Below are 27,019 nucleotides of genomic sequence, written 5' to 3'. Positions count from 1 at the left end.
TGGAGTATAATTCGCTTTTTAATTAGAACGACGTGTGTAAATGACAGAATACCACCACCCTGTGCAGATGGCGGCCACAGAATACGCATCGAATTCATTCTGCCCAAGGAAGGGAGGGAGGGAGGACACAGCGGGGTGTGAGCCAGCAGTCCCCGCCCCCTTGGTCCTGCGAGTGATGGGGTCACCGACTGTCGGCCTGCACACGCCTCTTGAACGGTAAGCAGAGATCAAAAGCACAGCAGCAGTAATACTGGGTAAGTCCTTCCTTGCGTAAAACATCTGAATTAATTCATTGAAGGTATCAAAAATATACCCTGTAAACCAATACATCATTTACATCTGCCTTTCCTTCCCACCGCTGCGGCAACGATGTGTGAAAAAAACAGTCCAGTCCTCCGAGCATCCGTTCGCCCCAGGCCGCACCTGGCCCTTTTGTCCGCCCACCTGGCCTGACTTGGTTTCCAGCAATCTCGTTGGCTGGGGCAGCCTGTGGGGACCAGAACGAGCGCACTGGGGGCTGGACAGGGCCTGCGTCCGTCTGTCCAGAGCGCTAAGCGGGATGGGAGGCGGAGGGCGGGCGCGGGGGCTGCGAGCTCAGTTTAGACTTTGGTTCCAAATGCATTTGGGGGAGGCAGTGGCGTGGAGGTGCGTGGTCGTCCTGCTTTGGGTCCCTGGCCGCCCCGGCCGCCTGCGTGTGGCTGCCACACGCCTGCCGTGCCCCCTCCCCGGCCCCTTCCCCTCCCTTCCCGAGCACCAGGTAAACATCCCCTGAGTAAGGTCTGCACAGGGCCAGCCCGGGGCGGGAGTCTTAGTTAAGGCTTTAGACAGGCAAGGATGCCGGCTCTGGACGGATGGATGGATGGAGGCGCAGGCGTACTCAGGGGCTCCTTCCTCGTCGGGGGGAGTCGGCACCCGCCCTGCTCCTGCCGGGCTCTTCCTGTGGCTCGCTGGGACCCGACACCGCCCCCCTCCCCCATTCTGAGTCACTCGCTGTCGGACAGTGTCTCGTACTGCGAGCAGAGCAGTGGCTTGGGCTCCTCGTCCCAGGCGTGGTGGGGGCCAGCGAGGGGCCCGCTGCCCGCGGGGAGGCCCGGTGGGGGTGGGGAAGCCATGACACCCGCCTGCAGCCGCATGATCAGGGGATTGTAGGGGAATGGCGTGGAACCTGTGGGAAGAAGCAAAAGATGCCCAGGAGGCCTCTGTGAGCCTGGCAGGCCCTGCCCGCGGCCTGCCCACCACACTGGGAACAGAGGCCTTAGCGGTTCTGTCCAACAGCCCTCCCAGCCCTTTCTAAGTGGGAACAGCTCTCAGAACCATCTGCCTCTCTTCACCTGTGCTACTTCCATCCCCGTTCACACCCTGCTGTCTTCTGCCTGGACTATAGTAGCCTCTCCACCATCCCTCTGGTCTGTTCTCCCAGGGGCCTTCTGACCCTGTGTTAGATCAGCATTTCCTTTCCGAAAGCCCTCCATGGCTCCTCACTACCCATCAGAGGAAGTCCAGGCTCCCCTGCATGGCCCACCAGGCCCAGGTGATCTGACCCCAGCCACACCCTTTTCCTCTGCCGGTGCCCCTGGAGGAAGCATGCTGACCGTTCGTGAGCCAGGCTCAGCTGCCCAGGCCCCTGGACGGCATCTCCACAGAACAGGCCTGCGTCTGAGCTCTGCACGCAGCAGGCGCTTGGCATTCAGTGCCCTGTCCCCACCTGGTGCCCACCTGCTGACGAGGGCCGGTCCTCCCACACACGGTTGGTGAGCGGCGTCCGGCGGTTGCAGTCTCCCTCTGAGTGCACTGAGGAGACGGAGGGTGGCCGGTCCCCAGACGCCAGGCCCGGGGCCGGGGACTTGGCTTTTCGGCTGCTGGGTCTGCCAGAGACCTTGGCCTTCCCGCCGCCGCCTGCAGGGGGACAAGATGGGAAGGGGCTGTGTTGGGCAGTGAAGACAGCACTGACACTGCAGTGGGGCCACAGGGGCGGGGTGAGGTCCTGCCATGGGCCCTCCAAAGAGGGAGAGCAGCGATGTAAACCCCTCCTCCCTGCTGCCCACCCCAGCTGGGAAGCCAGGCTTGACCAGAGGGCCAGCCATGAGCCTGGAGGGTGGAGCTCAGTTTCTGCAGGGTGGGGGGAAGTGGCTAAACTGTCTGCTGTTTGCAATAGCCCCCTGGGCTGTCCTGCAGCGACCCCAGCCCCAGGGGCTGGAACCCTAACCATGAAGCCTGGGCTTCCGGTTTGACTCTGAGCGTGGCCCCAGGACCCTGCTAAGGCTAGGCAAGCTCCAGTTCCCGTGCAGAGAAGTCAGGACCCCTGAGGCCAGGCCTGACCCCCAGGGAGACTCCAGAAGCTTCCTGGGGCTTCAGTGTCTAGGTTGGACAACTGCAACTCTCTCCTCAGCTCCCTGCTCTGATACAGACGGTATTGATGGGGACCCAGGCAGATGGGGGGCTGACCCCTAAGGCTCCCTGACTCCCGGGGCTGACACAGACCCTGGGCTCCTCCCCACCAGGCTAAGGGGCAGCTGCGGACACACAGTGGGCCTGGCAGATGCTGAGCACAGGCCTGGCTGCCATCCCCCTGTCCACGCGGTGTGGGTGGGCCTTCACTCCAGCCTGGTCTCCCCCAAGGAGACAGACGGGCCAGGAGGCTGGCTCCCTGCAGGGAGGAAGGCAGCAGGACTAGGGGGCAGACGGCAGTGTGAGTGTCCGAGGGAGGCGGCAGCACTTCGGGACTAGTGGTCAGGAGGGCCGGGACTGGGGGGTGGTGGAGGGTGCAGACACTTGGGGGGTGTCAGCCCAGCTTCAGATTAGCAAACTCCAGAACAAGGTCAAACACGCACAAAAATAAAGTCACAAGCTCCAAAGCTTGAGGAGGGGGTTGTCAGAGGAGCGCGGAGGAGCGAGGATTAATCACACCGGGGGTGGGGACAGATGGGGGCGGGGCGGAGGTGGCCTGCAGACCTGGCGAGGTGAGTGTGTGGTCACTCCGTCCGTCAGCAGCGGTTATGGGCATAGCAGCGGGCAGGCTGGCACTGGCATTCAGAGGGTTAAAAGCATTGGCGCTGAGCGGCGGGGACTCTTCCCACTGGTCATATTTACCCATGAGTGCCTTTCTAATTATGGCCTCCAGCCCCATGTTGGTGCTGGCATGTTCCTGCACCGCCTGGCTTCTATAGGTCATAAGGCCTGGGAGAGAGAGACAGACAGACAGACAGACACATGGGGGCCGGGGAGGGGGAGCCAGAGGGGTGACGGAGAGAGAGAAGGGAGAGAGAGAGGGGAGGAGGAGGAGGAGGAGGAGGAGAGAGAAATACACAGTGAGCACATTTCGGCAAAGCAACATATTTATTTCCCTATCCCTCCCCACCCTTTTTTTTCCTGCTGGGTGGTGATAAAAGGGGAGAGGCTGGTTCCTTCTACCTGGGGCCCCGGAAGCTCTTGGGCACTGCCAGGGAGGTGGGGTGGGGGAGGTCAGATGCCCCCACCAGCCCCATCCTCATTCCTATTCTGTCCTCTGGGAAATCACAAGCCCTGTCTGCACCTCCAATCCTAGCTGGGCTGTTTTTTTTTTTTTTTTTTAATCCCAAGTGGCCTTAATGGAGAGGGTGGGAGATGGGAGGGCTGCCATGTTTGGGGAACAGGCTGCTAGAAAATTGGGTCAAGCCAGAGCTGGGGGCTGGCGGGGGGCTGGGGAAGGAACTGAGAGAGAGAAGGTGACCAGATGGTCCTCCCGCTGCCCCACCTCTACCTGTGTGACCTGGGATGTGCAGCCCCCTGCCTCCCCCACAAGCTGGGCCTATTCTCCTCCCTCCGCCTCTCCCCACCCAGGAGCCACGAGGAGAAAGAGGTGCAGAGACGGATGCTGAGGGCGAGGTCGTAGCCATGCAGTTACGGTGCGTGCAGGGGACAGGGCAGAGGTAGACACAATCACGGGACCAGCCCTGGTCCGGCCCCAGCTGGCCCAGCCACCCAGTCCCAAGGACAAAGTGGTCGAATCAACAAACCGGTCCCAAGAGGATGCTTTCAGAACATCCCCTGACAATCGTGGGAAACCTTTTCTGTGAACCAGATCTCCTTTCCCTTCTTTCTTTCTTGTGAACCATGTGGAGGTGGGGGACCTTTACAAACCCCCATAGGTGCTGTCTTTTCAGAATTTTTGTGAAACCAAACCAGACTTTGCTTTCAAAAGCCCCCAGTGAATCCCCATCCCACCCTGCCTACCACGGGGCAAGAGGTTCATGGATTTTTAAACTTCTGCTCTGAATGAATTGTATGAATACAAAGTGGTCAAATCGTCTTTCTGACCACTTGCTCCTTTGTAAACTAAACTGAGGCTTCCATGAGGTTGCAGGTGACGCAGATGCTTTGAAAATCACATTTCTGTAGCAACTGCTGGCTGCCTGCGTTTTCTTTTCCCTTTTGGTTTCAAATGTGTTTGTAGCCAGGGATGCTCACACCTCTTCTGCTGTCTTGGCCACATTTCTGCAGCCCTTTAAAAAAAAACAGCCATGTGCATGAAGAAAAAGCAACATTTCCAACAAGGGTGAGTGCTGAAATCACAGCAGCGCGACCCGGTCTTCTACCCAAGGCCACGAGTCCACGACCTGATGGAGCTGGCTCCAGGCTTAACAATCTCCATTTATAAAGGCGAAGTCTGACACAGGCTGAGTGGCAAAGACTGGCGCCTGGAAAATTTCTTCTTGTGGACGAAAACTGCATAAAAAGAAAAAATCAGGCCGGGTGCGGCTGCTCACGCCTGTAATCCTAGCACTTTGGGAGGCCAATGTACTTGGGTCATCTGATGTCAGGAGTTCGGGATCAGCCTGGCCAACATGATGAAACTCCGTCTCTACTAAAAACACAAAAATTAGCCAGGTGTAGTGGCGGGTGTCTATAATCCTGCTACTTGGGAGGCTGAGGTGGAAGAATTGCTTGAACCTGGGAGGCAGAGGCTGCAGTGAGCCGAGATTGCACCACTGCACTCCAGCCTGGGTGACAGAGCAAAACTCTGTCAAAAAAAAAAAAAAATTTCAGTTGAGGTGGGAGGATCCTCAGCTTGAGGACAGGAGTTCAAGACTAGCTTGGGTAACATATCGAGAGCCCGTCTCTACAAAAAAGTTAAAAAATTATTTGGGTGCAGTGGCGTGTGCCTGTAGTCCCAGCTGCTCAGGAGGCTGAGATAGGAGGATCATCTAAGCCTGGGAGGCAGAGGCTGCAGTGAGCCGTGATCACACCACTGCACTGTGGCCTGGGTGACAGAGAAAGACCGTGTCTTAAAAAAATAAATACAAAGTATTTATATACAAGTGTTAGCATAAATCTTCATTGTACCATGCCATGAATTTGTACATACAGATACACCTGCGTGTCTAGCACCTGCTTAAAGATTTAGAACATCCCAGGAACATTCATTTCTAACCCTCTTGTTGTTTCGACCAAATTGTCTTCTTCCCATTGCCTGAGGCTTGGCAAAGCCCCTGGTGTCTAGTCACTGGGCGGGTGGAGGTGTCCTAGTTGGGACTCCCATTTAGAGGCCTTGATGACCCTGATACTATCTGAATGACTGTCCTTTGCCCATTCCCAGGGCTCAAGGCCCGGGAACGTCTCCCGGGGAAGATCAGGAAACCTCTCCGACCTCCATCCCGGCCTCGGCTTCCACCAAAGGGCCAGAGGACAACCAGGCACCCACACAGAGGCAGCTGACCCCGAAACTGCCTCAGCCCCACTGGGCCAGGCCTGCCCATGCGGAGTGGCCCCTGGAGGCCACACCCCAGACTCACCAAGGAAATACACAATGGGGCCCTCCTAGAGGATGGGGCTCCAACCCCAAGGGACCCCTAAGTCCAAAAGATCATAGAAGTCTTAAGTTTCAGCTTAAAAGTGCATGTCAATTTTATACCTATCTCTGCCACACACCTGCATTTGATCTTGAAAAAAAAAGGCCTCCCAGTTCCCTGGCTGGAATTAAGGAATGAAGCTCTGGCTATAACAAATGCCCGGGTGAACTCGGAGGCTTGTGCTCTGAGCTCAGGCCCACTCCTTGTCCAGACACGCACATCTCCAGCTGAGACTGGTGAAGCAGCAAGGTGAGTTTCCAGCTGGTGAGGATGCATCTGACACTAGCCACCCCAGGGGATCTTAACTCCAGAGACTCCCTACACAGCGAGGGTCCTTTCTACAAGGGGAACAAGCCTCGCCTGCCTGTTGTGTGACTGAATCCTGCTGTGCGGTTAGTTCATCCCACAATGAGGGGGTGCACTTGGACTAGCGAAGGCTCCTCGTCCCTTAATGACAGCTGGAGCAGGGGTGGGGAGAGAGCGCCGGGGACCTGGGCGGCCATATAGCAAGGGCTGGATGGGTTACCTGTTCCGGTGATGGCGGGCATGTTGAAGATCTCCGTCCCAGGCTGGCCGATATCTGGAAGTGGGTGACAGAATGGGTGAGGCCCCCAGGTCTCTGGGAATCACCTGCCCTACCAGTCCTGTGTGGTCCAGGCCAGGTGTGCTGGCATCACCTGGGGAATCTTGTTCATCGCAGGTTCTGATGCAGCAGGCCTGGGACAGGGCCAAGGGTCTGCATTTCTTTTTTCTTTTTTTTTTTTTTGAGATAGAGTCTCACTCTGTCACCCAGGCTGGAGTGCAGTGGTGCAATCTTGGCTCACCGCAACCTCCGCCTCCCAGGTTCAAGTGATTCTCCTGCCTCAGCCTCCTGAGTAGCTGGGGTTACAGACACCTGCCACCACACCTGGCTCATTTTTGTATTTTTAGTAGAGACAGGGTTTCACCATGTTGGTCAGGCTGGTCTCGAACTCCTGACCTCAGATGATCCACCGGCCTCAACCTCTCAAAGTGCTGGGATTACAGGAGTGAGCCACCGTGCCCAGCCAAGGGCCTGCATTTCTAACCAGTACCCTGGGGATGTCAACGTACCCTGGGGATGCTGATGCTATGGTTCCCTGGACCACACTTACAAGGCCCTGGAGTTACCAGCCTGGGTCAGAGATTTTTTTTTTTTTTTTTTCTTGAGACAACTTCTTGCTCTGTTGCCCAGGCTGGAGTGCAGTGGTGTGATCATAGCTCGCTGCAGCCTTGACCTCCCAGGCTCAAGCAATCCTCCCATCTCAGCCTCCCCAGTAGCTGGGACTATAGGTGTGTGCCTGGCTTTTAAATTTTTTATAGAGATGGGGTCTTGCTATGTTGCACAGACTGGTCTTGAACTGCTGGCTTCAAGCAACCCTCCTGCCTCATCCTCCTGAAGTGCTGGGCCTATAGGCATGAGCCACCATGCCCGGCAAGCCAGTGACTATCTGCAAGGTTTCTACTCCAGCCCCACGAAGGGAAGAGCATCTGTGATTTGCCCAAACTCCCCTGGCAGATGTGGCTTCTTGGGGTCAGGGACTATGACAGATTCTTTATTTGCCCACCCACTCACATACTCTCTGGTGGATCTGCTAAGTGCCAGGCCCTGTGCTAGGTACTGGGAAGCAGAGTGGGACGTTCATACCCAGAAACCACGTCAATGGGTGCAAAGCCACACAGGTGCTGAGTGTGGGAGGTGCCCAGCCCTTATGTGGGAGGGACCCAACCCCTGGTCCCAGTATTCATGCAGGTATTCACTGGGCACCTGCTATGTGCTGGGTGCTATTCTGTGCCAGTAAGCTCCTACGGAAAGCCCAGCAAATCAAGAAACTGCCCTAGGGCTCTCCAAAGGTGAGGCTAAGGGCCTGGGGGAAGGCGGTCAGCAGGGCCACTTAGTTTTCGAAGGTGCACCGTGGATTTCTGCTACTGGGCGGCTCCAGCGACCCAGGCAGGCCACCCCCCCACCCGTGGCCCCATGCTTCCCCGGGAGCCTGCAGACCCCTTACTGTATTCAGGCTCATTCCGGTTGTGGGTGTTCAGCTTCTTGTTGATCTCTTGCTTCTTGGACTTGACCATGGCGGAGTTGCTCTCGGTCAGCTTGCTGAAGAAGGCTGGCGGCTGGCTGGTGTTGCCTGGAGACTTGGAGCCCATCCTGCTGTGAGGATCAGACACCTCACATCAGTTCACTTGGTGCTGAGCTTGCATGCCTTTGATGACAGGGAACTCACCACCTGAGATGCCTTAGACATTTGGAAGCAAGCTTCACCCATCCCCACGCCTGCATCCCCTGGCTGGTACAAGATCACAGCTCCTAAAATATCCTCTGTGGTTCACCCATCCTGGGGCTAGGGGTGTCTTGGGAGACGCCTGGCTGTGTGGTGGGCTGCCTCTGACCACTTCCTCCAGCCTGACCCTCTCAAGAGAGCCCCAAGGATTGAAATTGGGTTCCGATCATGCCCTTCCCCAAGGCCAGCGGCCCCAGCTTCCTTCTCAGGCCCCACTTCACCCATTGCCCCCAGTCTGGCCCAGCACACTTAACTCATTATTTCTTAGAGGTTCAACAGGAGCCGGCAACAGGGGCCTGGACCAGCTGAGATCCCAGCCCAAGGCATGGAAAGCTACCACTGAGGTCTCCCCAGGGATGGTGGGCATGTATTACACCCCCAAGTTGGCGAAACTTGCTTAGCAGGCTCGAGGTCACCCAGCTGAGCCCTGTGCCCTTGTCACTCTCCACACAGCACCATGGTGGACTGGGGCCAAGGATGGGCAAGGAGCTGATACCAGAGCATCTCAGGGGCAGTCCATGTGCCCACAGCAGTACCTGGGCTCTGTCTGCTCCCCGTCCCGGTACAGCAGCGGGTACACAGCACTCCGGGAGTGCCCTGGCTCCGTCATGCCCTCCGGTGGGGACACAGGTTCAATACCGTCCTCACCACCACCCAAGACCGACGTCTTGCTTGGCTCTGGAGACCTGGAGGGAGAAAGGGCCCCAGATATGGTCAGAGGTCTCCCTCCTGAGGGGACGCACTCCTCCACTCTAAACCAGGGCCCCGCACGCTTTCCTGTACCTGGCCAAATCATAAACGTTTTAGGTATTTTCGACCACAAGTAATCTCTGGCACGTATTGTTATTATTTTTATTTTTTAAAACAACTCTTTAAAAATGTAAAATCATCGTTTTAATTCATGAATTGTACAATAACAGGGCTCAGGCTAGATGTGGCCCATGGCCCATAGTTTACTGACCCCTGCTCTGAATTCTGGTTGGACCCCAGTGCCAGCTACACCACTGTCCCCCAAAGATGTCCTGCTGTCTTACCATATCTGTCCTCACACACACATTCCCCACCGTCCCCACCAAAATGCCTCCTTCACCCTGGAGCTCAGGGCCCTCCCCTCTCTTCCTCTTTGGACCCCCAGAGGCCCCAGGGTTCACAAGGGTGGGAGTGTGCGTGAGCATGTGCATGTGTGCAAGCATGTGCATGTGTGTGCACTGACAGGTGTGCGTGTATGTGTGTGTGCATGTGTGGAAAGGCTGCTCTCTAATCATACAGCCCTGGATCAAACCCCCTCTGTCACCTACTGACTGTGTCCCTGTGGGCAAGTGAATTCACGTCTCCAGGCCTTAGTTTCTTCATCTGTGAAATGGGGAGAATGCTGCCTGTGTCTCCTGGGGGCTGTGTGTAAAGGGTACACATTGAGTGCCTGGAACCCACTGAGCACAGTGTGTACTTTTATCGGCTATTATTGGTTATGTATCTGCTCTGTGACTTCCCCATCTCCCGGAGCTTCCATTTCTTGCCTGTGCAATGGCACCAGGCGGGCCTCATATGCAGCTGAGCTCAGACCCAGCTCTGAGGCAGGCAGCTGACGAAGGCCTCCCACCGGCTGACCAGCAAGAGGCACCCCCACCCCACACTCACCTCTTGCCCCCTTCGCTGTTGGGGGAGCCACGGGCCGGGGCACCGTGGTCCGGGGGCGGGAGGTAGAGGTCACTGGGTGGGCGGCGGAGGTCCAGGACGGGGCAGCTGGCCCCAGGGAAGGAGTACAGGGGGGCGGGCAGGGGTGCGCTGAGCTGCTGTGGGTGGTGCCGGGTGTAGTCCTGTGTGATGACCTCCTGCAGGCAAGTGGGGGGCCCAGGGTCAGGCAGCACCCTCCTGCCAGAACCTTCTGGGGGTGGGGAGGGGCTAGATGGACCTTGGGGAAAAATCCTGGCTGGGTGACTGTGGATCTGCCCGCCACCCTCTGGGCCTCCGTGTCCCCGGGTGCATGGGAGTCGGGCTGTGGTCAGTGGTCCCAAGCTGGTAGTTGGCAGATGGCTGGTATGACCAGCCCATGACACTGAGAAACCCGGGCCACCAGGAGGGCTTCACTGCCCGTGAAGATGCTGTTGGCTCACATCACAGGCTCCACCCATGGATGAGGGGGTGGTGATGGTATAGGTGCTCAGGGCTCTGGGATCTCACCCTCACCCACGCCCTGGATCCCCCAGCCACCCCGCCAGGACAGAGGGGCTGTGGGGTTCCCCATCCCCTCTCCAGGCCCGGTGCCCCCAGGGGCAAGGATGACAAGGTGTGGCAGAGAACGCGTAGTTACACTGATGTGCTGGGCCAGAGTGACCACCCGCTGGTGACCTTTGACCCCCGGGGCAGTCTGGAGCAGCGGGCTGGACGAGGGCTGGTTCTCGGGCAGCGGCCGCAGGTGTGGGAGGTGGGCAGCCTCCCCGCCGAGCTTCACGGGGCCTGCAGGCAGAGCAGAGCTGGTCAGGGGGTGTCTGCTGGCCCCAGGGCTGCTGGGCCCAAATCCCAGCCCTGTGCCTTTGAGCCTCATGACCCAGCCGATTCCTTGGCCTTTAGGCACCTCTCTTTTCCCATCTGCGTGATGGGGCCGTGAGGGTCCTCATTGTGCAGGGTTTCTGGGGCCTGGGTACTGGGCGGGGCGTACCTGGCTGCTTGGGCCGCAGCTCCCCCTCCAGGTGGCTCTTGTCCAGCTCTTCCAGGTGCTTGGGGAGCCCCTTGTCGTGTGTCAGGCTGGGTGAGCTCACAGGGCTGACGGGCTCCACCCCTTCAGGGCTGTAGCTGCTGCCGTGGTAACCTAGGGCAGGCGGGGTGCAGAGTCAGGCACCAGGCCCAGGGGCTCGGGGTCCGAGGGGCAGGGCTGCCCTCCCAGCTGGCTGGATCCCCGTGGGGTCAAGGGGAACGCAAGCTAGGGGTGGGGTTTGGGCACCCAAAGAAAGTAAGGCAGAGAGGGGTGTTGGGGAGAGAGAGGGAGGCCAAGGGAGAGGTGGAGAGAGATGGAGAGAGATGCAGAGCCTGGGAGAGACAGAGACAGAGGGAGATGGAGCCACAGAGAGAGATGAGGCCAGAAGGGACAGAGATGGGCTCAGGTGGTGGAGGCGGGGCGAGGCCAGTGTGAGACAGGGACAGCGTGGGTCTCTGGGGGAAGGAGTGTGTGGGGCAGAGTGAGAAGTGGGGGTGTGGCTGGGAGTGACCCTGGGTCCCCGGGCCCCGCCTGGGCTATATAGCCTTGGCCATCCCAGTCCAACAGAGAGAAGCCATGAACTAGGGCCAAGGTAGGGGGCCAGATGCAGAGGGCTCCCCTTTTTCTGGGGTACATGGGCTGGGGACAGGGCAGGATGAAAGAACTGGGCTCAGTTCCTCCTCGACAGTGCAGGCCCCCGCCCCGCCTCAGCTTCTCCCTGCACCGCCTGTCTCCTGCACCGCCTGCCTCCACTTCCCCCTAGTCCAGCTGCATCCAGGCAGCCGACAGGTGGGGGCATAGGCCTGAGACCCCCCGCAGCCCCATCCCTGCTCCCCAGACACAGGCGCAAAGTGGGAGATGGGGGCGCAGTCGAAGTCAGAATCACAGATCCATTCATTAAAGGAAAAAAAAGCAAAAATCCAAAAAAAAAAAAAAAAAAAAAACCATGGTAAAATGATGTGCAAATGATGAGCGCCCCCAAACCAGAGGGGCAGGCGCGGCCGGAGTAGTCGTCAGCACGTGCAAACCGGCGAGGACGGACGGGCTTCAAAACAAAATACCGAAACCAACAACGAAAAAAACGGGGGCCAAAGTAAAAAGCAGAGATCTGAAAATATCTTTGGACCACGAGACGGGGTGGGTGCGGGCCGGAAGTCTTACCATCGCGAGGGGAGCCGTTGGCCAGCGCACCTCCTTCTCGCGCCCCTTTATCGTGAGCAATTTGACGCATGATAATCGCGTCTATGAAGGTGGCCGCTGTCAGGGTGGTCTTACCCAGAGAACGGAGTTCCAGTTCCTGGATGGAAAAGGGTTTACTTTGAGTCTTTTCCCGGTGCGGGTCCGAGGCTGAGGCGGGCGGCGCCGGCGGGTCCGGGCTGGCGTGGTGGGGTGCGAGGTTCTTCGCAGGGGTGCGGGCGATGGTGGCGTGGCCAGAGACGGGGGGTGCTAGGGGCCGGGGCTCCGAGCCCTTGCTGGGGGAGGAGGCAGGCTCCAGCCCGGAGCGGGCTGGGGGCTTGGCGAGGAAGGCATGGCCGGTGTCTGCTCGGGGCCGCTCTGGCCGGGCGACCCGGGGAGCCTCCTTGGGCAGCAAGACGGGCTCCATGAGGGTAGGGTAGACCCCATCGAGGGTGCCGCCCAGTGGGCAGTGGGTGGCGGGTGGGAATGTGGCAGCCGGGCGAACGGGTGAGGAGGTGGAGGTGGACCTGGGGGAGGAAAGAAGACAGTCAGGCGGTCATGGGAGCTGCCCCCTTCCTCCACCACCCTCGGTGAGTCCCCATTGCCCTGGAATAAATCCACATTCCCTGCTGCTCCCAGAGTGAACCTGCCCTCCTGACTGTAACCTGTCAGACTCTGTGTGGTATGGTTTGGCCTATCCCACTCATTCGTCCATTCATTCCTTGCATCTTTCCAAAACTTCTGATTAAGCAGCTACTAGGTGCCAGGCACTGTTCTAGACACTGTGAATACAGCGGTCATAAAATGGATGCAAGCATTTACCATCTAATTCAGAAAACAGACTATGAACACGTTAACAGACATCCCAAGCCCTACAGAGCCTGGTAACTGTGTGGAGGCAGTCAGTGAGGTGCCAGGAAAGAAGGGCAAGGAAGCTGAGGCAGGGCTAGGAGGTCTCCAGGGAGGGGGCACACGAGGGAGCTGGGCCTGCTCAGGATACCGGAGGAGCTAAAAAAGCCACGTGAGGAGCAGGAGAGCAAGAGGAAGGACCCCGGGGGGCGGCCAGGGTGGATGCTGAGAACAGGGAACGTTGCTGTTCCCAGCTCTGTGAGTGAGAAGCTGGGGCACAGCTGCCCCTGCACAGGGCTGAGGCTGCAACAGGAGCTGGCTGCTCCACCCACTCGGCCTTCCTGGAGCCCTGTGTTTCCATGGGGGGGGGCGCCCCCATCTCTCGCTAACTCTAACTCCCAGGGCCTCATTCATGAGCGGGCAGTGGGCAGGTGCATCCCACAGAGCCTGTGTGCGGAACCCTGCTCTCCACAGCTGGGGGTTAGTGCTTCATGCACCTGCTGGGTCTCTGAGTCGGGGGTGACAAAGTCACCACTGCTTTTGGGAAATGATACCATTTTTCATTTTCATTGGAATCATGATTAGGGGAGGGTATGACTTCAGCCACTCAAGCGGAAGTTGGGGCATGGGTACTTTTTGAATGAAAATTCATTTTGGAGGAGTAAGTTGCCTCTAAATAGGTCCCGGAGGCTGGGTGCAGTGGGTCATGCCTGTAATCCCGGCACTCTGGGAGGCTGAGGCAGGCAGATCACTTGAGGTCAGGAGTTTGAGACCAGCCTGGCCAACATGGTGAAACTGCGTTTCTACTAAAAAATACAAAAAACTAGCCAGGCGAGGTGGCGGGCACCTGTAGTCCCAGCTACTGAGGAGGCTGAGGCAGGAGAATGGCGTAAACCCGGGAGGTGGAGCTTGCAGTGAGCTGAGATCTGGCTACTGCACTCCAGCCTGGGCAACAGAGCGAGACTCCATCTCAAAAAAGAAAATTAGCTGGGCATGGTGGCATGTGCCTGTAATCCCAGCTACCTGGGAGGCTGAGGCAGGACAATCGCTTGAACTTGGAAGGCGGAGCTTGCAGTGAGCAGAGATCATACCACTGCACTCCAGCCTGGGCGACAGAGTACAACTCCATCTCAAAAACAAAAACAAACAAACAAACAAAAGTCCCGGGCAGGGAAGGGTGTTAAGGAGCGACTCCACTCCACTGGTGAAACAGCTCTGACCACAGTCTCTGGAGTATATGTCACCAAAGGGCACTCAGGGGCCTCTCCCATCTCAGAGAAACTTGGGACTTTGTCCAGGCAAGAGGGACACCTCTTTTCCTTGCTGGCCTTGCTAAATGTGGGGGACCAGGAAAGCCTTTCCTCACAGCCCCCATTCAGTCTCTCCCTCTCCACAGATTCTATTCTCAAACCAAATAACCTCCCCACCTACTCATCCCACCACCCAACCCATCGTCCATCCACCTGAGCCTCCATCCACTCATGCCCCCAATTACTCATCCAACCATCCATTCCATCATCCATCTCACCCTACCACCCACCCATCCATACACCCACCCAGCTAACCCAGCCATCTATACTCTCACTCACCCACCTACCTCCCTAATCCAACCACCCACCCATCCATCCACCCACCCAGCTAACCCAGCCATCTACACTCTCACTCACCCACCTACCTCCCTAATCCAACCACCCACCCATCCATCCACCCACCCAGCTAACCCAGCCATCTACACTCTTACTCACCCACCTACCTCCCTAACCCAACCACCCACCCACCTATCCATCCACCCAGCTAACCCAGACGTCTATACTCTCACCCACCCACCTACCTCCCTAATCCAACCACCCACCAATCCATCCACCCACCCAGCTAACCTAACCATCTATCCTCCCACTGACCCACCTACCCACCTAACCCAACCACCCACCCATCCATCCATCTATCTGGCTAACCCGGCCATCTATCCTGCCACCCACCCACCTACCTACCTAACCTGACCATCCACCCATCCACTGAGCTAACCCAGCCATCTATCCTTCCACTGATCCACCTACCCACCTAACCCGACCACCCACCCATCCATCCATCCACCCAGCCAACCCAGCCATCTATCCTCTCACCCACCCACCTTACCCACCTAACCCACCCACCCACCCATTCATCTATCCACCTGGCTAACCGAGCCATCTATCCTCCCACCCACCTGCCTAACCCAACCACCCACCCATCCATCTACTACTCACACTACTCTATTCTTCTACCCCCACACATCTGCCCACCCACCCACCTCCCATGTACGTCCCACCAAGCATCCTCTCATCTGCTCATCCTCCTACTGACCACCCATCCACCCGCCCGTTCCCTCCCCTCCCCCGTGCCAACCTGGCCCACCTCAGGACCGTGGGCGTGCTGGGCTCTACAGCGGTGATGATGCCCTTCATGCCTGTGTTGTGCAGCACACTGGGCCTCTGCTGGAGAGCGTCCTGGGTCCGGGGGGAGATGGGCGAGTGCTGGTGGGCATGGGAGTGGGATGCGGGGCGGCTGCTGCTGCCCCCACCCCCGCCGCTGCTGCCACTGCTGCCGCTGCTCTGCTCTGTACCTGGTGACAGGCAGTGGCATCAGCAGGGGGAGGCCTCCTGCGGCCCACAGGGAGTCCCGGGGCGGGGACGGTGGGGGGCTCTGATGCCCTACCGGGCCTCCAGATGGGCGCATGCTCCACCGTTGTGGAGGATGTGAGGATGGACTTTTCCCGCTCCCGATCCCGGTCACGCTCCCGATCCCGGTCTCGCTCCCGCTCGGACGAGGACGTGGTGGTTGGTTTTGTCAAGTGCGTGGGGCCTCCTAGGAAACCCAAAGGCCAGAGACTCAGCCCCAGGGCCCAAGAAGAGGCTGGCTTTGTCTTCTAGGCTGGGGCAGAGAGAGCAGGGCCTGCCACCCATCCCCAGCCACCTCCTATGGATGCCGGGGTCCCCACCCCGGACTGGGTGGTGGCGCTACCTGGGGAGAGTGGGGAGCTGCTGTGGCGGCTGCTGAAGGGCTGGGGTGCGGTGGGGAGGTAGGCAAGGCGGTCCATGGCGGTGGCTGGGGTGCCTGGCGTCGGGGGCACCAGCACGGGCAGGTGTGGCACTTGGGACAAGTCGATGATGCCTGCGGGAGGTGTTGGGCCAGGGCTGTAGCCACAGGGAGGAGAGAGGCCAGGCTGCCCACCGGCCAGATCACCCTCCTGGAGAGCATGGCACACACTCCTGGAGCCAGCAGAGCTGGTGGTGGGCACTCCCTCCTCAGCTCCCAGCACCAGCCATAGAACCCTTTCCTGAATGCTCAGGTTCTCTCGGTCCCACCTCCTCTTCTGCTCCCAAGCCTGAGCCGCGGCATCTCCTGCAGCTGCCCTCACTGGTTCCCATCTCAGGCCCTCTGTGCCCCTTCAGCCTCTCACACCTACACAATCCATTCCCTGTATTCAACCCACGCTGTTCAAAATACCTAGTGTGACTTCGGCTTTTCCAGCTGAACCCCAACTAGAACTTGGTTATTCCAGAAGCATTTCTGAGGACAGCCCTGGAACACGTGCATGCAAAGCAGCTGTGGGCTGTTTACGAGGCAAAGGAACAAACTCCAAACAGCCTCACCTCACATTTTCATCTTTTTTCTTTTTTTTTTGAGACAGAGTCTCGCCCTGTCCCCCAGGCTGGAGTGCAGTGGCACAATCTCGGCTCACTGCAACCACCGCCTCCCGGGTTCAGGTGATTATCTTGCCTCAGCCTCCTGAGTAGCTGGGACTACAGGTGCGCATCACCATGCCTGGTTAATTTTTGTATTTTTAGTAGAGACGGGGTTTCACCATGTTGGTCAGGCTGGTCTCAAACTCCTGATCTTGTTATCCACCCGCCTCGGCCTCCCCAAGTGCTGGGATTACAGGCACGAGCCACTGTGCCCAGCCACATTTTGATCTTTCTTTAAGCTCCTGAGGCCCCTGTATCCTAAGAGTATACACAGATGCACGCACACCCACTGAGGATGCAGCCAGGAGGCACACGCCGGCACTCACCTACCAGATGCCAACCAGCACCCACAGCATGCACAACCCCAGGCCACCCACTCAGGTCTGTTCACACAAGGTGACCCACAAGGTGACCAGGTCTAGCTGCCTCTGCAAGGCCACAGGGTACACCCATGTCCTTTGGGAATAAGGCCAAACCCAGTGGAGGTGGTCTGCCTGCCCACGCACCTCGGGGGCCGGCAGCGTAGTTGAGTGCCAGCGAGGACTCGCGGGGCGAGAGGCCCCTCAGCATGTCGGCTCGCTGGGCCATGGCGGTGGCTGCGTTGTGGTGCATCTGCTGTGAGGTGATGTAGTCATTGATGATGGTCTGCCGGTTCTCCAGCGCCGCCGTGTCGGGGTAGCCGCGGATGAGGTAGGGTGGGTACAGGTGCGGGTAGGTGGGATTGGGGGCCAGGTGCCGGGGCAAGTAGTAGGCAGCAGCTGCGGGGCAGAGGGGAGCTCATGTGAGGCCAGCCACACCTAGGCCTGATGGTGTTGCTCCACCTGTCTGGATGCCCCCTACTTCTGCACCTGGATAGCTTCTCCCACCTACATGTGCGGCTGCCCAAAGCATAAGCCAGAACTGAGCACCGGACGGCAGGAAAACATGGCCCCAAGACACGAGGGGGTGACTTCTATGAAGGATGCTTTTTGCACGGAAGTTGTCCCAAACATAGGACATCCCAATGCAGATGAACACACTAAAGGGAAAACGCATATACACAAGTCCCCATTCGATACCACTGCATTGCTAAAGGCACTGATAAGTCCTGCAGGAAAAGAAAACCACTGAAATGTTTAACCCCACATGTCCTGCAAACTACTAAGAGAAATTCTGCTCCAACCTAAGCTGGTCATGATGACACTGTTGGGTCTTCCAATCTCGAGGCCTCAGTTTCCCCATCCAGGGGAACCTGACAGTTGATGCCTAAAGAGTCCCTGAGGGAACACTGATGAGGTCCCTGGCCCTGTGCAGCACCACCGCAGGGTTCTGGGAGCCCCGGGGCAATCACCTGCGTCCAGAGGGATGCCGCGGGGTATGGAGGTGGGGTCGAAGGCCAGGGGGATGTGGCCACGATACAGGTCCACGCCACTCACGCCCCGAAGTAGGTGCTCATAGGGCGAGATGGGGTGTGGGTGGTGCTCGGGCACAGTGCTGTGCGGGGACTTGGCGATCTCACGAGGCGTCGACGTCAGCTTTCGGTCCTGGGATGCCTTGCTGGAAGACAGGCTGCCTGTGGATGGGCAAGGTGGATGCATCGGGCCTCTGCACCAGCTCCCCATGCAGGGCCTCTGGGGCTGGCGTTTACGGGGAGTCGTCAAGGACCAGGCCTCTTCATTCACTCCATTTCTTCATTGCCTTAGTTCACTTTTTTGCTTTGAGTCATTTGCTTTTGTGTTACAGTTTTTTAAAAATTCATTCTTTCATCCATTCACTCAATCGATAAAAAAAATTCATGCAGCCTCTACAATGTGGCAAGCATTGTTGTGAGAACTGGGGATACCGCAGTGAACAAAGCAAACAGCAATCCCAGCCCCCACGAACTGACATTCAATGGGAGAGACAGGTGATAAACTAGCAAACAAATGAGAATTACAGAGTGAAACACCCGCGGAAGAAAATTTTCTTTCTTTTTTTTTTTTGAGATGGAGTTTCACTCTTGTTGCCCAGGCTGGAGTGCAGTGGCAAGATCTCTGCTCACTGTAACCTCTGCCACCCAGGCTCAAGCGCTTCTCCCGCCTCAGCCTCCCGAGTAGCTGGGATTACAGGTGCACACCACCACACCCGGCTATTTTTTTGTATTTTTAGTAGAGAGGGTTTCACCATGTTGACCAGGCTGGTCTTGAACTCCTGACCTCAGGTGATCTGCCCGCCTTGGCCTCCCAAAGTGCTGGGATTACAGGCGTACGCCACCATGCCTGGCCGGAAGACAATTTTAAAACGTCACAGCATGTGATATGAAGTGGGGAGAGGGGGTTTGGTTAGAAGAAGCCTCTGCAAGGATGTAACATGTAAACAAAGACCCGAGGGATGGGAAGAAACACACTCTGTAAAGATCTGGAAGGCAGGGACATGGCAGGCAAAGAGGAGGAGCCATGCAAAGGTCCCCAGCGAAGACGGAATTGACCCAGCTGAGCATGGCCAGGGAACAAAGAGAAAGGGGGCCTGGGGCTGGGGCTGGGGAGGACGAAGGAATCTGGTTGAATAAGAGGCAGGCAGGGTCCCAACATGCAGGCGCCCCAAGGCCAGAGCAAAATGTGTGAAGTTGCTAGAAGGATGAAAGCAGGGAAGTGGAATAATTTGATTTGCATTTTTTAAAAGTATTCGGGCAGCTGTTTGCAGAGTGGATTACAGCAGGAAGAGGTAGGGGCGTGGGGGAAAGTAGGTGAGACACCATGGTGGTCTGGGAGGTGGCAAGAAATTGGACAGGGTTTGGAATTGGAAGCAGAGCCCACAGGACTGCAGGTGGTTTGGATGTGGTGGACCCGGGTGCGAACTAAGCTAATAGTGGATGGGGAGGCACAGCTTTCCCAGACAGGCGCCCACCCCACTCAGGCCCACGTACACCCCACTCACTCACCCTCCTGCAGGCGCGGCGTGGGCTCCCGCGTGGTCACAGGCGAGCCTCGCGGAAGGTGGCCAGCGAAGGGTGCCCCATGGTCCTCATAGGTCAGGGGGCTCTGCCGCGGCTTGCCCAGCTCAGGCACAATGACCGGGGCACCACGAGCAATGGAGCCCCCCGAGCTGCCGGCGGTCCCCGGCCGGCTCTTCAGGCTCTCCTCGTAGCAGGCGCGTTCCAGTGCCCGGGCGTCAGCCATCACGTCCAGCGGGTGCACAGGTGGGAACGTCCGGCCGGGGCTGCCGATGAGGGAGCGTACGTCGTGCTTTTTGGAGCCAGTGGTGGACGTGCCGGTGTCGTACTTGAGCGGGGTGCCCTGGGGCAGAGGGGGTGTGAGCTCCAGCCTTGGCCACAGCCATAGCCCAGACCAGCTGCATCCCCCTTCTGAGCCTCAGTTTGTCATCTATAAGATGGAAGTGACATCTTATGCCTCCAGAGGCAGGGAGACGGAGGGCTTTGCTAACCCTGAGACGGGCACACTTGTTACTTACTGCCCTACCCACCCCGGGCCTGACCCTGGTCCCCAAGCTCCCTGGGAGGACTGCTGAAAGGGGTAAAAAGTTCAGTAGTCCGCTCTCCCTGCCGCGAGTGGTAGGCCCTCTCATGGTCCCTGGAGTTCGCCAGAAAGATGCCCAACACCCGCATGTGGGTAAAAACTTTCCTCTGTTCAGCCTGAGACCCTCCGTGGCCCACCCAATGCCGAGCTGAGAAAGTCAGCACCCAGACTCAATGCCACCCGCCCTGAGGCTTTCAGCCCCGGGGACACTGAGGTCAGGGCTGAGGTGTTTGCTCTCAGGACCGAAAGGGTGGCTGAGGAAATGGCGGGGGTTACAGTCCAGACTGGGACCTTCGTAGCCAGGCCACCAGGTCCCCTGCCCCTGTTCAGCAGGCTTGGGAGACACTGATATGGTGGGGCCTTAGGGCTTTGCAAGCAACAAAACTCTATTTAGGGATGTCTTCATTACTTTCATAAAAAGGGGAACTGCCCTTGTTTTTCAAAAGAATATTCTAGAATCTGGCCCCCGTCTTGGTAATGCGGTGGATGCTTGCCAAGGACTCCATAATTGCCTAGGGGCTGAGAGCCAAACCCTTCCCCTGGCATTCAGGGATCTTACTGCTTCCACCTTCTCCCCGGCTTCAAAACCTTCCTGCAAGCTGGAACCCCTCCCGGGACACCCACCAATCCTTCCGCCTCACAGCCCCACAGCCCCACAGTCCCAGAGTGGCTCCCACTCTTCTTCCCCTTCACAGGAGGCCACCTCTGCCTACATGGAAGGACGGTGGCCTTCAGGGGCTTTCCACCGAGCAGCTCCTCGTACCATCGGCACGGAACTTCCCCTACTGCGCTGGGGCTGCCTGGTGGGACTGGGGCCTCTTATGGTGCAACCTGCTGGGGGTTGCAGTGGATGCTGCAGCTGTAGGAATATCTGGATTTGGGTTTCACAGCTGCATTTGCTGCATGACTCTGGGTGAGTCGTTGAACCTCTCTGAACCTCCATTTACTCAGCAATAAAATAAAGTCATTAAGAAAACGACCTCAGAGCGTTGCTAGGGGGTGAAACAATGAACGCATGCAACATCCTCAAGCCGCGCCAAAGATTCAACGGAGGCAGTTATTCAGTTACTCATGACTGTGTTGAGTCCTGTGGCCTTGGAAGCCTGCCTGGCTTCTCTGGGCCTCAGTTTCTCTCCCTGAATGGGAACAATGGGAGTTCAGTGGAATGAGGTCAGGAGCCTGATGCCCCCTGCACAGCCCCGGAACTTGCACAGCCGAGGCCCAGGGACGAGCAGTTGGTTGACTGTAAGGCAGGCGAGGGCTCTCAGCCTCAGTTTCCTTATGTGGAGAGGCCCAGGGCAGTGTCCCATAGCCACTGCCGCCCCTCCTAGAACTGGGCCTGCCTGCCTGGCCCCAGCCGTACCTGTGTGATGGAGCCCTCCTTGAGTGGCCGCGGGGCCAGGGGCAGCTCGGGCGTGTGCCGCAGCTCCTCGCGCGGAATCTCATGGATGGAGCGGCCCGCCTCCTTCACCGTGGCCACCAGGCCCTCATGGGCCGGCTTCAGCTTCAGGGGGCCCAGGGCCTGCGTCTTGTAGGCCTCGGTCAGGTCCCGCGGGGGCGGTGGGGGTGGAGGCGTGCCCTCCCGCTTTAGGAGCTTGGCCTCCCGACGCAGGTAGTCCTCCTGTGCTTCCACATAGGACCGAGGGATCCCTGCCGGGCGGACAGCACTGACCCTCACGCCCTGCCCCGCCCAGACCCACCAAGAGCTTCTGCACCAGTGGGTTCTGGAGCTAGACTGCCTGAGTTTGAATCCCCACTTGCTGTGTGACCTCGATCAGGGAATCTGATCTCTCTGGGCCTCAGCTTCTTCATACATAAAACGAGAATATTAACTGAACCACCTCAGTAAGTCGTGAACACTATGAAATCATGAAGCTAAAACCACAGGCTGGGTGCAGTAGCTCACGCTTGTAATCCCAACACTTCGAGGGGGCTGTGGCAGGCAGATAGCTTGAGCTCAGGAGTTTGAGACCAGCCTGGGCAGCAGGGCGAAACCCCATCTCTACAAAAATACCAAAATTAGCTGGATGTGGCAGTGTGCATCTGTGGTCCCAGCTACTCGGGAGGCTAAAGTGGGAGGATTGTTTAAGCCTGAAAGGCGGAGGCTACAATGAGCTGAGATCGTGCCACTGCACTCCAGCCTGGGCAAGAATGAGACCCTGTCTCAGACGCCAACAACAACAACAAAAGAAAGATAAAAAATAAAGACCACAAAGCTGCCAAGTTCACAGTAGCTGGCTGTGCCATGGACCAGCCACGAGAACCTGAAAGAGTTCTCAGAGCTCTCCAAGCCTCTCCCAATCGCATGTGCCTCACCAGGATGTTCTGTAAAACGATATGCAGGGGGCACCCGGGTTAGTGCCAAGCACAGGGCAGTTGCTATGTAACACCTAAAAGCAGAGGGGTGATTGGCGGTCTTTTGCTTTTCATTTTTGTTTACAAATAAGTAAGACACACCCTTGCTCCGTAGCTCACGTACTGCTCACGTACGCATGTACTACAGGCCTTTCTGCATTCCTGTCCTGAGCTCCCACCACACTCTGGCTGTGTCTCTCCCCTCCTGTGCTCTGCTTGACTGTACACCCGCCGTTGGGGCACCCAGGGAGCAGGGGACACGGCGGTACCTTGTGTGATTGACCCGCGGATGTGGTGCTGCTCTTTGAGGTGGTGGGGGCTGTGTCGCTCAGGTGGGATGGCACGGCCCATGAGACCTGGGTGGGAGGGGGCAAGGCCATCATTCCATGGGTCCCTGAGCCGGCACTGGGCAGTGACAGAGGCGTCTACAGCCACCAGTGGTCGTCCCCGCGATGATGGTGGAGTAAGACCCAGCACGTGAAGGTCCCTGCGCTGCCTCCAGATGGAGCCTCAGAAAGCCCAGCCTCGGTTTCCCCATCTGTAAAATGGGGTCAGCCATTCCCCCCCACTGCCCTGCAGGGGGTGCCGAGATGAAGTCTCTTCCCTGCTATCACCTTCGATGCTGGCCGAGGAGATGGCTCTGCCCACACGGCCTTCCATCATGTCGTAGGTGCGCTTGGGGGCAGCCGTCTCGTGGGGGGGTCCTGAGCTGCTTCTGCCATCCTCCTTAGAGCACTGGGTCACAGACATGCCACCTGGAAACCACACAAAGCACTTGGTGAGGAGCTGGGCACGGGGTGACCGTGTGCATGGGCCCAGGACCGCAGTGGACAGGCAGGACAGGCAGAGTCGGTGGGCAAGAGCCACCAGTGCTTCTATGCTGGCCTGTCACAAGGCCTCACAGCTGAGGCCTCCAGAGGGAGCCCGCAGCCTGCAGCCCCGGGCCTGCCAGCAGGACCCAGGAGCTTTTCCAGGGGGTTACACAGTGGGAGAAGCAAGGCACGCTGCCTGCGCTCCGTACCCCAGCCCTCCAGGGTGCTGGTCTGCAAGCAAGGGTTTGCCTGTGACCACACATGAGCATGCGAGTCTGTGGTCACACACACGGGCGCCGACATGGGGCGTGAACATGTGCACACACATGCACGTGAGCAAAGACGCATCAGCAGAGTGCATGTAGGGGCAGGCAGGAGCACGCGTGTGCACTGACGCATCAGCAGAGTGGATGTGAGGGCAGGCAGGAGCACGCGTGTGCACTGACGCATCAGCAGAGTGGATGTGAGGGCAGGCAGGAGCACGCGTGTGCACTGACGCATCAGCAGAGTGGATGTGAGGGCAGGCAGGAGCACGCGTGTGCACTGACGCATCAGCAGAGTAGATGTGAGAGCAGGCAGGAGCACGCGTGTGCAGAGATGCATCAGCAGAGTAGATGTGTGGGCAGGCAGGAGCACGCGTGTGCACTGACGCATCAGCAGAGTAGATGTGAGGGCAGGCAGGAGCACGCGTGTGCAGAGACGCATCAGCAGAGTAGATGTGTGGGCAGGCAGGAGCACGCGTGTGCACTGACGCATCAGCAGAGTGGACGTGAGGGCAGGTAGGGGCACACATGTGCACTGACGCATCAGCAGAGTGGACGTGAGGGCAGGCAGGAGCACGTGTGTGCACTGACACATCAGCAGAGTGGACGTGGGGGCAGGCAGGGGCACACGTGTGCACTGACGCATCAGCAGAGTGGACGTGAGGGCAGGCAGGGGCACGCATGTGCACTGACACATCAGCAGAGTGGATGTGGGGGCAGGCAGGGGCACGCGTGTGCAAAGACGCATCAGCAGAGTGGACGTGGGGGCAGGCAGGAGCACGCGTGTGCAGAGACACATCAGCAAAGTTGGTATGCTGGCAGGCAGGAGCACACATGTGCATTGACACATCAGCAGAGTGGATGTGAGGGCAGGCAGGAGCACGCGTGTGCACTGACGTATCAGCAGAGTAGATGTGTGGGCAGGCAGGAGCACGCGTGTGCACTGACGCATCAGCAGAGTGGATGTGTGGGCAGGCAGGAGCACGCGTGTGCAGAGACGCATCAGCAGAGTGGATGTGAGGGCAGGCAGGAGCACGCGTGTGCAGAGACGCATCAGCAAAGTTGGTATGCTGGCGGGCAGGAGCACACATGTGCACTGACGCATCAGCAGAGTGGATGTGCGGGGCAGGCAGGAGCACGCATGTGCACGGGCACGGGTCTGTGTGTGCAGGAGTGGATGTGGGCACACGCCTGGCTGCTGAGAACTAAGTGGGTCCATGTACACACATGTACCAGGGTGCCAGGCAGTACACGGCTTTGCATGTGTACATGTCACACCCGGAAGCCTGTGTCGATGTGCATGTGAGTGTCCGACCGCGAGTCCGCATGCGCATGGAAAGGTGTATGTTGCAGGGAGTGGTGAGGGAGTCTCCGTGGCAGGAGTGGCCTCGCCAGGTCAAAGGAGCCCAGATTGGCCCGGTCACCACTCCCCGGACAGGCAGAGGGTTGAACAGATGGAGGTGGCCCCCAAAGGTAAAGGCTTGGCTTTGCCCATCAGCCAGGGCTCTCCCTCCAGGGCAGCTGAGTCCAGAGCTATCAGAAATGAGCCCCCGCCCCACCCCTCAGAGGGAATGACCAGCTGACAGGCTCTCAGGCTTTCAACCACTGCTTGGTGTGGCCCGCAGCCCATGAGCTACTCCAGTGGTTGCCAACAGGAGGGTACTGGGTTGCTGTTCAGAAAACACTCCAAATTAACCGCCGATGTTTAAACATTGGGGGATTGCAGATAAAAACGGAGAGATGGGAAGCCTGGCTGACCGGTGGCCGTGGGGGAGTGGACGGCGTGGGCAGGCACCAGAGTCTTCCGCACTCCCTATAGTCTCACACCTGCCGCTGCCCGCACTGCCTACCTGGCCCGGGGAGCAGACGAGAGTTTAAGGGCCCCGACTGAAACCCATGATGAAGACGATACACACAAGGCCTATAAAGGCTTAGGCACTGGTCGGGGGTCCCAAGGTGGGATTCCACCCAGTGACCTCTCAAGACAAGCCCTTGACTAACCCCGCCACCAGCCCTTCCCAGGCTTCCCGCCACCCCCAGGGCACTCAGTCCAGGGGCACCAGGGCATGAGCTGGCACCCAAGACACAGCTACAGGCCTGTCTCCAAGGCTCTCTCTGTGGCAGCAGGGAGCGCATATGTTCCTAAGCCACACAGTGCCACCTCCACTTCCCAGGCCTGGGGAGGGGGCCACGGGCACAGGCGGAAGCGGATGGAGGAGAGGCAGTTCCGGGCCTTGCAGCTGCAGTGCTGAGAGAGGCGCCCATTAGCAGCTTTCATCTCCACACCCCTGGGTGCCCTAGGCTGCCAGGCAATTCTCTTTCCCGGCACTCGACTCCCTTAACTCCTTCCTGGCAGGGTCTCCTGGTTCTGGAACCCAGAGCCTAGAGAGGGAGAGGATGGGGGCTCCCCAGCAAGCGCCTGGGGCACGGCAGGGTGAGGCGCACTCTGGCCATGGCCTCTTTCACGGCCAGTGAGAGACTGCACGGTTTGTCAGTGCCGTGCTGGAGGTCTGGCGGCGTGAGCTTGGGCTTCTGCTCTGGGCCTCAGTTTCCCTCCTATGCTTCTAAAAAGGTTGGCCACAAGTTTGTTTCCTAAATTGTAAAGAACTAGGCGGAGGTGGGATGCAGCTAAGGCCGATGCTTCCCTGCTGCTGGCTTGCATACCTATGAGACTGTGCTTTCTGATGTCAACCCAGCCCTGCCTCCCTGTGAAGCTACTTCAGTGGGCCAAGCACATTCCTCCCCTGGTCCTGGGCCTCCTCTCCTCCCGCGACTCACCCTCATAGGACAAGACGTGGCCCTTCTTGCCTTCGTAGATGACGTGGCCCTTGGGCAGGCTGTCCTCCCGGCTGCGGTCCAGGCGACTCGGGCTGTCCTCGCCGATGATCCTGGTGATGGTGCCCTTGTACAGGACATCAGCTGGTGTGCCCTGCAGGTGCAGAGGGGTGAGCGCCCAGGAGGCTGCAGCCCAGGACCCCTCTCAACTCAAATGCAGACACAGACGTGCTTACAAGCCCATGTGCCCACCGATGCACACGTGTGTCCACACACACACTGTCTCCAAAGGGTAAGTGCTTGCACGGAACAAACCCTGTGAGGAAGCTGAAGAATGAGGATCCCGTGTCCAGTGCTTCCCGCTTCCCACGAGCACGGGACACTCTTCTGCGTGCTCTCTATGGATTCGCTCATTTAATCCTTGAAACAACCCCAAGGCAACCCTATTGATTACGCCTGTTTCAGATGGGGAAACCGAGGCACAGGGAGGCACGGTGACTTTACCTGGGGTCACCTGGCTAATGAGGGGCAGGCGGGGACTTGAACCCAGGCATTTTGGTCCTGGAGTCTGTGTCCCCACCACTGCATGGGTTTTACTTCTCAGAGCCTTGACATTCAGTTACTGAAAACGGTAACTGGTGGGGATGCTGGGGTTTCTGCTCCTGGGCTGTGCCCATGACCACGTCATGCACTTTGGTTTCCTAAAACCAGGACAAGGACTCACGTCAGGGCAGGACACCA

At 58.3% G+C, this 27,019-nt stretch overlaps 1 protein-coding gene across 39 annotated transcripts in view; it reads right to left on the bottom strand.

Moving 5' to 3' along the window:
• LOC105493668 (nuclear receptor corepressor 2) overlaps positions 1-27,019 on the bottom strand; it is a 240,074-nt gene continuing 213,055 nt past the window's right edge. For 16 of the 39 annotated variants that reach the window (XM_011761567.3, XM_071070825.1, XM_011761578.3 and 13 more), the window contains 20 exons: positions 26,282-26,432; positions 23,043-23,183; positions 22,698-22,784; positions 21,437-21,723; positions 19,479-19,833; positions 17,910-18,131; positions 17,086-17,337; positions 15,855-16,004; positions 15,549-15,698; positions 15,240-15,456; positions 11,991-12,532; positions 10,794-10,943; positions 10,446-10,591; positions 9,773-9,966; positions 8,671-8,820; positions 7,856-8,004; positions 6,355-6,408; positions 2,953-3,177; positions 1,717-1,896; positions 1-1,165 (listed from right to left, as the gene is read on the bottom strand). In XM_011761567.3, coding sequence (XP_011759869.2) covers positions 984-1,165; positions 1,717-1,896; positions 2,953-3,177; positions 6,355-6,408; positions 7,856-8,004; positions 8,671-8,820; positions 9,773-9,966; positions 10,446-10,591; positions 10,794-10,943; positions 11,991-12,532; positions 15,240-15,456; positions 15,549-15,698; positions 15,855-16,004; positions 17,086-17,337; positions 17,910-18,131; positions 19,479-19,833; positions 21,437-21,723; positions 22,698-22,784; positions 23,043-23,183; positions 26,282-26,432 — 3,984 coding nt within the window. In that variant the 3' untranslated portion in view covers positions 1-983. The remainder of the gene's footprint in view (positions 1,166-1,716; positions 1,897-2,952; positions 3,178-6,354; positions 6,409-7,855; positions 8,005-8,670; positions 8,821-9,772; positions 9,967-10,445; positions 10,592-10,793; positions 10,944-11,990; positions 12,533-15,239; positions 15,457-15,548; positions 15,699-15,854; positions 16,005-17,085; positions 17,338-17,909; positions 18,132-19,478; positions 19,834-21,436; positions 21,724-22,697; positions 22,785-23,042; positions 23,184-26,281; positions 26,433-27,019) is intronic. The other 23 variants (XM_071070832.1, XM_071070833.1, XM_071070831.1 and 20 more) reach the window with 11 other exon arrangements.

Source organism: Macaca nemestrina, chromosome 10 (genome assembly GCF_043159975.1).
Source record: "Macaca nemestrina isolate mMacNem1 chromosome 10, mMacNem.hap1, whole genome shotgun sequence".
Classification (NCBI taxonomy): domain Eukaryota; kingdom Metazoa; phylum Chordata; class Mammalia; order Primates; family Cercopithecidae; genus Macaca; species Macaca nemestrina.
This window is presented reverse-complemented; position numbering and strand designations above follow the sequence as displayed.